The following is a 10,467-nucleotide window of genomic DNA, read 5'->3' on the forward strand; positions in this document are numbered from 1 at the left end:
ACGGTGTGTGCCTTCTAATAGTCCCCTACGCCATACAATTGTTTTATATGGCTTTCTGTATCTATACTTCATAGAACAAAATATTAAGAAAAAATTGAGGGGTCGATGAAATATGGGCTACAACAGTACCCAGCAGAGGGCAGGGGAGGGAATCCCTGCCCTGGGGACCCAGAGGCCGGGAGTCAGGTCCCGGCTCAGCCCCTCTTGGAGCTGTTGGGCCAGACTCCCTTCTTCTCTCTCTGGGACTCAGTTTCCCTCCTTACCAGTTGTGAGTAACGAACTCCTGCCTGCGTCACTAGGTTGGTTGGCAGATCATCTGGAATAATGAGTTGGAGAATGGCATGGAAGCAGTTAGTGGTATCTCAGAAGAAGATGATGGCTGACCTTTCCTGGGCAGTGACTGTGACCTTTCATCCTCACTAGAGCCCCATGAGTAGGTGTGCAGCTGGATCATACTCCATTCTAGTGGGAGGGACCCCGTCTCTATCCCGAAGGAGCCCAGTCTCTTGTGGGGACTTCCTGGATGAGAGAGTGGAATAATTTTCATTACCATGTCAGTGGTTTATTAGTAAGTGGCAGTTCCTCTGGATGGCTTAGAGGGGCTTGAAAATAGCTTATTCCCCTGAGCAAATTAAATATTCTCCTCACAGATCATGTTTGCTCTGCTGATGTGCTTAGCAAAGCTTTTTTTTCTCTATAGATAGAGCCAAGGTAAACCTGAGCTTCCCGTCTGAGTGAGTGAGTGTGAACTCTGACTGGGAAAGCCAAATAAATGAGGTCCTGTGCGATGAAAGAATTTCCTGTAGAAGACTGACTTGTGGCCCGAGCGTCTTCTGTGTTGTCGCCATCTTATCAGTGTTAGTCTGTTTCCCCGACGCCATCTTTCTTCTGAGTCCTGTTTCTGCTATGAAGCTCAGACGCCTCAGCATAAATTCTCTGCTGTCCCGTTGTCACCCATTCCCAGTGGGATCCCATACCCCTCTTTGCAGCCAAATGTGTCTAGGTACAGAGACTTCAGCTGGCCCGTGCCGCTAGGAGCCTTCCTGGGCTGCTCTCCTGTCCCTGGGATGCCTTTGTTTTGTGTCATAGGAGGTAGTCACATTTTCCAGTTTGACTGCAGGCTTCTGCATGACAGGGGTCTTCATCCTTCCTAGCACTGGCATCAGATAGGGCCTGAGTTCAAATCCCAGCTCTTCTGCTGTGGGCTGTGTGATCTGCATGTTCCCTGATATTTCTAAGCCTGTGTTTCCTCATGTATAAAGCTACAATTGAGAAGAAGAGTTTGGGGTAGTGCATCATAGAAACCGGTTCTGATTCTGCACTGTTTTCTATTAACCAAAGGTTCACAATCACACCAGTGGCTGCTTTTGGCTTTTAGCTAGTAAATGTTTGTATGTGGAATGAAGGGCCGGGTGGTGGGAAGTAGCAGCTGGTTGGGGAAAGATGGGGGATTCATGTGTTTTTGAGCATTGAGTCAGGAGCTTTCCAGGTGCCATCTCATTCAACGTGGCACGTAGGTGTTAGTCCTATTTTGCAGATGAGGAAGAGACAAGGTGAAGCCCGTTGGCCAGTCCTTCCCCATCTCAGTGCATGCCTGGCATCTGGTACTTGTTCCCCTTGCCACGTTCCCAGATGGCTCACATTCCACGCTCACTTCCCATCCTTCTTCTCATGAGCCTGCTCAACCTTTGCCCTTTTTGTCTTCTCTCCCCAGCAGACTCGCCTTTCCCAGGCCCAAGCGGGTTATCTGGCCCCACTCATGAGAATGTGTGAGAATCCCATCGGCACCATGCTGCCTCAAACCAAGCAGCACTGCTTCATTTCCCCAAGAAAAATATTAGAAGCTCTTATTTACCAATGTAACGGCGAAGAGCCTCCCTTCCCTGTTGAGTTTCTGTGTTACGGTTTCCAGTTGGAGGCCTGTGGGCTGGCGAGGCCTGTCGTCCCACAGTCTGTCTTCACCCACCTCTGCTACCTACTTGGCTTCTGGAGCCATTTGGACCACTGACCCCTGCACATTTAATGGTCTTTTTTTTTTTTTTCCTTTCTTTCAAATGATCCCCTTGAATTTTTTCTCACTTGTCCTAGCTTTGAAATGTGGTCTCCAGAGTTGTGTTGGAAACGCAGTTCTCCTGTCTTCTGCTAATTGAATGGAAGTGAACGTTGCTGTCTTATCCTCGTGCTCGAACTTCCAGCTCAAGTGCCTGTGGTGTGTTTGGAGGGACTGTCCTCCCCTTAAGGTCCTTTCTGCCTTCTTTTCCTCTCCGCAGCCCAGTTGACCGGAGGGACAGGGTGGCCAGAAGTCCTTTTCCTATGTGACTTTGCCACTCAGAATTGATGAATGAAGTCATTTTGTTAGGACATTTCTACCTGCCAGATTGTCTTTTTTCTGCACTTTTCGGGACTGTTAAAAACGAATATTGTTGGCCTGTGTCCATCAGTGTTCTGTGCAGCTAATTGAGCCCCGTCTTATGAAGCAGGCTCACGGGGACCACCTCCCCATGCTTGTCTTCCAGCTCCGGCCAGGTCTGGAGCAGACACTTCCCCAGTGGAAGTGGCGAGCTTTCCTCTCCAGCTTTGTGTTACGGGCTTATAAAGCTTTGGTGGTTCACTTTTGAGTTCACAGTTTTTAGCGTGATCTGGTCGTTCTTGATGAACTCAGAACAGTCTCCACATGCTCACTGTGCGAGGTATGATGGAGCAATCAGGATTCACACCTGCCCTGCCAGACAGCTGGGCATCTGTCCGTGCCCTGCCCCAAAGCCGCGGCTGGAGACTGTTCCCCTGCCCCCGTCGGGAGCACCCGCACTTTTAGGAGATGTCACATCATTTCCCAGGAGGGTGACCACAGGGCCCCAGAGAAAGAGTTTTTTACTGTTCTTACCTGACGTGGGTTGTTGTCTTTTGCTATTGTGAGCCAGACCTGGGAATTACATAGGGAGTTCCTAGGACGTGGTAGATTTCCATAAATAGCAAAGAGGATCAATGAATCAAACTGGGGAATATCTTTTGTTCCTTCAAAATTAAATGACTTCAAAGAAATAAAGCAGATTTTCATATGCTATAAATTGACTGGAAAATAGATTCCAGAATTCCAAAAGTTTTTTTAAAAAACAATGGTAGAGCTTTGAGGCTAACAGAAGTAATAATGGCAAATACTTAAAAAGCACTTCCTACATGTATTGAGTAGTTTAATTTTTACAACAAATCAATGAGGTGGGCACCGTTGTTACTGACTAGTTTAATTCTTCCAGCAGTGAGGTGGGTACAGTTACCCAATGAGGTGGGCACCGTTGTTACTGACTAGTTTAATTCTTACAGTAGTGAGGTGGGTACAGTTGTTTTTTCCATTTTGTAAGGAAACTGTGGGACAGGCACTTACCCAAGGCACAATTAATAAATGGCAAAACTGGGACTTGACTGTCCGGCTCCAGGGTCTGTAACCACAACTCTGTTTTGTCTCTTTATGTTCATGTATATAGATAAGCATATAGATTCCTGGGTGAAGGACAATCCTTATATGATAAATTCGGATTGGTTTAAGTATTGTTAGGTTGAGGAGTCCAAGTGTGTTTGGATACCATTAGGGTTAAACTGAATATCATTAAAATACAAGTTCTTGAGGACTCATGTCTGCTGACTGGCTCACCACTGCATTCGCCGTGCCTCACTTCGTAGTGCATAGTAGGTATGGGAGTTCTCTCTCTCTCTTTCCATATGTGTATAGATATATATGGAGAGAGAAATATGTGTTTGTGTGTGTGTGTGTGTATATATATGTGTATATATTTCTTTTGGAATGAGTACTGATATTCTTTGACTCATTCCCAGAGGTTGAAAGGAAGGATGTGAGATGGGGCAAGCCTTTCTACACTTCATGTTTCTCAGAGACTCAGAGCTTAGGGGAGTGGAGGGGACAGGTGAAGGGCGGGCGAGTTGCTCTTCTGGCCGGGCTGTCAGAGCAGTCTGGCCACCTTTCATTCATAGGCCTTGTGCACCCCATGTTGGAAGGACTTGTTTATGTGTTCCTGTCCTGGCCCATGAAGTATGAACTCCAAGAAGCCACTCTCTGTGACTTCTTTGACTTTATGTGTCTGGTGCCACCTACTCTGCCTGGGCCGTAGTCCCGACTCCCTGTGCTGTGTGCCACCTGGCCAGCTGACCAAATGTTTAATTTACTCTGCTTTTGTCACTAGGATGCCTTGATTGCTGAGGTAGTCCAAAAAATGTTGTTAAGCCCAGTACAGCTCTCATTAGGTTTGAGACGAGACATCTGGAAGCCTCGCCTGCTTGTTCACATCCCGGCATGGATGGCTGTCACACCCTCCGTCACTATGTCCAGGCTGCAGCTGGCTTGCTCCGTGGATCAGAGAGAGCCCTTTGCTAATGAGGCCAAGGTTGTGGGTTTGATCCCTGGCTCCTGACTACAGCAAGCCATCTGTCTTCACAAATGCGTGTCATTGGATATGAGGAGGAGAGTGTGTACAGAGGGGGAAGCTGGACTCCATTCTGGGAAAAACAGCTCCCTGACAGCCGGCCACAGTGTCCTTTTGGACTGTGAAGGGTATCTGTTCTTCTCCCACTTTCCAGATCTGGATATCTGGTTTTGATTTCAGACTTTTTCAAGATAGATGATATTAAGAGTTACATAAATTCTCAAGCCTGAGAACTAAAAGTGATGAACCTAGAAGATACATGGTCTGTATCTGATTTTCCGGAGTTGTAAGTGTTGACAGTGTCCAGAATAACATTGTCATTGTCAACACTTACAACTCCGGAAAAGCAGATACGTACCATAAAGGGTATAGGTATATGATGATGGGATGTATCTCATGGATATACCAAGTACCTGCTTTAGTTGTCCCCTTTGTAACTAAGATAACTCTTTTCAGCAAGGAGATGGGGAAAGGGGTCTGAGAAGATAAGATGGTGCTCACTCTTTTCTTTCTTTTGGGGGTACCCAGCTTGTTAAATATCACAGGTACTGGCTAGCCCTGTGAAGCAGTTGAGACAAGGAGGGGTGTGTACAGAAGGGGCCTTTGCTCTCACAATGATTGCAGTTTGGTTGGTGAACAGATATAAACTCAAATGAAAATCAGTGTGGAAAGGTGGAAAGTGCTATCTAGGCTGGCCTCGGCCCTGGGTCTTGACCCTGTAGACAGAGGAGCATGTGTGAAGGCACAGGGGCAGGAAAGTTTCCCTGAAATGCCTGGAACTTTTCTTTAAAAACCTCAAAATCCCCATTATCCACATAGCTCTCTAGAAGCTGTTAGGCTGGGCATGTCACTGGTATAGGAGTACTGCTCCCCCAGGCCTCCACGCTACAAGGAAAGCCCCCAAGGGCACACAAGACTATTCTAGTTAAGAGAGTGTGGTGCTTTGCTGTCTGCTGGACTGTGCTCAGTGAGAAACAATGAGATAAGAAACGGGTAGGAAATGTATCCCCTCGTGGTCTTGGTTCATTTGGCTCATGGTGGTTCTTTTTCATTCAACAAATATTAACTGGGTACCTCCTGTATGCCAGGCTCTGTTTCAGAGGCTTGGGTTATGTCAGTGAATAAAGCCAAGGCCTCTGTCTTGGAGGCACTTACGTTCTTGTGGGGAATGTGAAGCCATCTAAGCTCCCTGAGGCAGGGATGGTGTCCCCTGCTCAGCAGTGTGTCCTCAGGGACCACCCTGGCCCCTGCTGGGAAACAGTGCTCAGTAATTGTGGAAGTAACCTCCTGCTTCAGTGTTTCAGGAGTGCTGGTTGGTGGGAAGAAAACAGGGATGGTGTCCCCTGCTCAGCAGTGTGTCCTCAGGGACCACCCTGGTCCCTGCTGGGAAACAGTGCTCAGTAACTGTGGAAGTAACCTCCTGCTTCAATGTTTCAGGAGTGCTGGTTGGTGGGAAGAAAACATGGAGAAAGGCAGATGATTTCTTTGCTCTTTGAGATCTACTGGGTTGACTTATTGTGTTTGATCTTTAGTTATAAAATTCTCAGCCACCGAAGAGAAAAAAATACTGAATAGACTCTAGCAGGCCACCTTTTCCTCGTTACCCAGGAAATGGACCCAGTCTTTTATTCGTATCACTACTTTGAGTTTGCACGACAATGACAGGTGATATTGAATTTAAGTGTATTGGTGCCTGGGTCAGATTTTGAGGTCTGAAGCTAATTTGGAAGGACAAGTTAAAGGGAAGAATTGTCTTTTCCCACCCTACTCCCTAGAAATAAAAGGAGAAATAACCACACAACAAAAATGTATTGAGCTTGTTATTGAAGTAGCCACTCATGACAAGCTGAAATGATTCTCATGTCCCCAAGTTTCTCTAGCCTTGGTTTTCCATTTTGATTTTGGAGCTCTGGCTTTCTTCCCATTTACATTTCCTCCTTGGTTTGATTACAGAGGGACAGATGGCATTTGTCGAGAATGTGGTTCAGAGTCATAGAACAGGACGAAACCAGGTGCAGTGAGTTTGTACGTTAGAATGTACATTTCAGAGCCTGGAAAGATGCTGCCACGGGGCCCAAGGGGGAACCGGAGCCCATCGCCAGGATAGAGGGTCGAGAGGGAGGGTCGAATGCTGGTAAGTCAGCAGACAAGCCCTGGAAGGAGGTTCAGCAGGAGGAGGATAAAACCAGATGGAAAAGATAGGAGAGAAGAAAAGATAGAAGTAGGTCAAGGGAAGAGTAGACTGTGTCCCCATGAAAAGTGGTAGGCTTTCCTGCCAATGGGAAAACAAGGATCTGAATGAGAGCAAGGCTGTGGGACTCTGGCCTGAGCTCTCCATAATGGGCTGAGGACAGTGATGTTGGTGAGTGAAAGCAGAGCTTTGCCTGTCAGGCGGAACGAGCAGCTGGCACTCCAGGGACTGCAGGCCCTTTCCTCCTTGGGCCCAGCCGAGCTGTTGGGAACCATTCCACGTAGAAGGAAATGCACCCAGCTCAGGAAGCTTGTGAAGCAAAGTGCAGGAGATGAACCCCAAGTTCTGACAGCTTGCCAGAGTGCCCGCTGCGCGAATGCTGGCAGGAACACTTGTTTTGAGAATAGTTTAACCATAATGAATTCTGACATCATTGCACTTTCTCAGACAAGGGTGTTGAAATGGAATACATGACCTAATGTCAGGGGTCTGTGGAAACCCTCAAAACAGGGAGATTGGGAGATTCCTTGGCTCTCTTATCTTCATTTTGAAGTGGAGTTTTAAGCAACAGTTCCTTCTTAGATACTTAATTGATCTCAACATTTTAAGAATTAACTAACAGTTCGGAGATATGAAGGCAATCGTGTGGGTTTTGTTTGCCTCTCTCAAATTGGGTTATCTCATAGCATTTGGAATATAATTCTTGCACGTTAACTTCCTTTTATTTTTTGTTCTGATTATCCATGTACTTGAACATTTTTATTTTTCTGCTCTCATGGCAACAGTGGAAGTGATCAGTTGAATACAATTATGTGATTTCAACATGTTTGGATGACAGGATTTCCTGAGAATTGTGTTTTTGCATTTGGGCACTTTAAGATGTGCCTGTTTCACCTCTTCTTGCTGTCCGATTGATCTGTGGTGGGGGTGGGGACCCTTCTGGGTGTCAGAGTCATTGCAGTGGGCTGTAGCTTCAGGCCTTCTCAGCTCTGTGGTTACTGTGGCTTCTTTGTTTACAAGCAGATTCTTCCCAGCTTGAGGAAGATTTTGCTTCTGAATCTTAAACTCTCTCCAGGAATAAACTGGAAACAGTTTGAGAAAAACTTGTATTTGCTTCAAAGGCTTAATTGGGAATACGCACCCAGTGGCTGGTGTTGCCCCATCCTGCCTGGCCTCCTTCGGGGCGGAGACTTCCTCTGTTCCTCCACCAGAGGGCCTCGGTCCTGCGCGGGAGAAACCCTCTTGCATCTTAACAGGGGAATTGAATTTCTCTATCCGTCATCGATCTCTTTTGGCAGCCCAGGGCATTACCCGCGTTCACTGGACTTCTTCCCCTGGGCCAACGGATTTTCTTTCCAGTTTTGGACGAGTAATGAGTATTTCATTAGCTGTCATCACTGGGACACACAGAATTTATGTTATGAATATATGAAGTAATTTGCATATTAATGATGCAAAACATAGACCTGAACTCTTGGATTCATATTTTGTTCCTTCCTCTAGAGTTACACTTCTGTTTTGGAGCTTATGTGTACCCAGGAAGGTAACAGAGTAGGGTAGAAAGCTCCCAGCTCACTGTCTCTCTCACGGGGCCTGTGAGCTCGAGCAAGCCCTTCACTTCTGTGTCATAATGGACCGGATTCTGTTGGATCATTTATAGCTGGAAAATTCTGTGCTTCTGTAACTGTCTAAGTAACTCATTCTGTTTCCTAGGACACTGGAAACATTCTCAATGACCAGTTCCTATTTGTAGGCTTCCCTGGCTTGCAATATTTAGGTTTGATACTGCTTATTCCAGGCCTGATTTCTACCTGGTAAATCAGCCCCTTCCACCAGGGTTTCCACTTGTGTTGCCTCAGTCACAGCTTATTTCATACAATTCAAAGTACCATCCCTTCTGTACCCAGTAGGAGTTGAATCCGTGATTCTGGAACAAAGTTAGACTACCATATTCATTCCCATCCTTTGTTTAGCTGTAGCTATTTCCTTCCCTCCATGTTACTTAAGAGAACTGAGCTTCAGTCCAAAGCAAATGTACTTTGTTGCCTGTGAACATGGATCCCATAAAAGCAAATGAAGGAGAAAGGAGAGTAGATTGCATGTCCCAGGGCCTGTTACCTAATCTTTATTCACGTCTCTGTTAGATTTCCTTTAGTGCCGCTTGGCGTCCTGAGCACAGCTTCTCTTTTTATGCCACCATCAAGCTTCTGATCTGATACCATCTGATGTGTGGGGGTGAGAGGACTATGGGAATACTTATGTACCTATGCCAATAAACCATTATCTTAAAGTTCTGGGGCCATTCTTGTGCATGAGAGCCCTGGGATGTCATGTAGGTATAAGATGCGAATTAATAGCCCTCATGAGTGCTTGTAACTTACAGAACCCACATTCAGGTTTGATTTAATACCTTTGCGTGATTCAAAATGTCATCCAAGAAGAGAGCCAAATACCTAGAGCATCTGCCACGGCCTGCAGAGGCTGGCTGACACGTTTGCAGTGGCTGATCCACGCTGTGGCTTTTTGGAAAGATGAGATATGTTCTAATGAGCAGGTTATAAATATCGCCGAGTTATGTCATAGGTGGTGGCAGCGCTTAATGTAAAGGGACCGGCTGGGGAGCGTTCCCAGCTCAACAGGCTGGATGCAGCTTTCAGAGAGGACAAGTGGGGCTTGAAAATATTGACCAGGATGTTACAAAGTAATTATTTGTCTCTTAATGAAACATGTCACCAAATGTGTCCCTGTGGGGTGTGAGTGGCAGTGAGATGAGGTGTGCTGTGCTCACACTCAGGGAGCTTGGTTCCAGTTGTCACACACTCGCTCTCAGAAGGGGCCTCTCACCCTTTTGCTTCTTTTTGTCAGTGTGGGGTTTGGAGGAGGGTTGGTTTGATGAATTTACCGGGTTTGGTAAGTTTATGTTCTCAAAGATGCAGAGTGGTTGCTTGGTGGAGTTCCTGTTTTCTCATGCCTTTCATCTTCATATTTTATCCTTACCCATGGTGCACACAGTGCCTTGCTCATATTCCGGTGCGCTTTTGCCCAGTGTTGTCTCCCACCTTTTAAATGAAAATATAGATTTCAGTCCCACTCTACAGAGCCGTTGAGAGTTTCAACACAGACTCTTCTAAGGTATCTTGCTTTTTAATTTGTTGGCCTCAACTGATTTTCAAATTGTTATTTTTTAGAGAAAATGTGCTAGGGGTTAGAAAACTCAAAAGGCCATCAATCTTAGGTCAAATGTTTCATTTAACCAAAGATGGCTAGACACGTGCAGAGTAATCGTTTGCTTAAAATCTAGCCAACAGCTTTTATGCAGACAAAATGCATTGAAACATGCATGTAACGCATTTGGTATTAATACATGCCAGATGAAAACCGTCCAATTCTGTGTCCACACAGGAACTTGACAAGAGGAGTCGGAAGGTTTAGAGAGCTGCTCAGAGCAGTTGAAACGAGAACAACTCAAAACCTGCGAATGGTAAGTGTGACCAGTGACTTGATTGAGGCCAGCAGGCACTTGTCTCATAGGTATTTACATTCATATTTTTTTACATTTGTTATTAACTTTGTTCCATATATTTATTATAAATATATGTGACATACATTTTTATAAATATATGTCACATATATTTATAATAAATATATGGAACAAAGTTAGACTACCATATTCATGCCCATCCTTTGTTTAACTGTAGCTATATTTATTTTTATAATAAATATATGTCACATATATTTAAATATTTATTGTAAGTATATGTCACTGGGCTTATGAATTTGAGCAAGCTCTTTCACTTCTGTGTCATAATGGATATTTATGTGACATATTTATAATATATA

General features: G+C 45.4%; 1 protein-coding gene and 1 long non-coding RNA gene across 2 annotated transcripts in view; one reads left to right on the forward strand and one right to left on the reverse strand.

The window, feature by feature from the left end:
* TTC7B (tetratricopeptide repeat domain 7B) overlaps positions 1 to 10,467 on the forward strand; it is a 260,809-nt gene that overhangs the window by 85,467 nt on the left and 164,875 nt on the right. The window contains exon 5 of the mRNA XM_011991788.1: positions 10,030 to 10,108. Within this exon, the coding sequence (XP_011847178.1) occupies positions 10,030 to 10,108 (79 nt within the window). The remainder of the gene's footprint in view (positions 1 to 10,029; positions 10,109 to 10,467) is intronic.
* On the reverse strand, positions 6,239 to 8,274 carry LOC105547968. The gene is made up of 2 exons (XR_001007320.1): positions 7,939 to 8,274; positions 6,239 to 7,850 (listed from the first exon to the last, which is right to left on the reverse strand). It is a non-coding gene; the product is annotated as an uncharacterized LOC105547968 (long non-coding RNA).

This window comes from Mandrillus leucophaeus, unplaced genomic scaffold (assembly GCF_000951045.1).
Source record: "Mandrillus leucophaeus isolate KB7577 unplaced genomic scaffold, Mleu.le_1.0 Scaffold4, whole genome shotgun sequence".
Lineage (NCBI taxonomy): Eukaryota > Metazoa > Chordata > Mammalia > Primates > Cercopithecidae > Mandrillus > Mandrillus leucophaeus.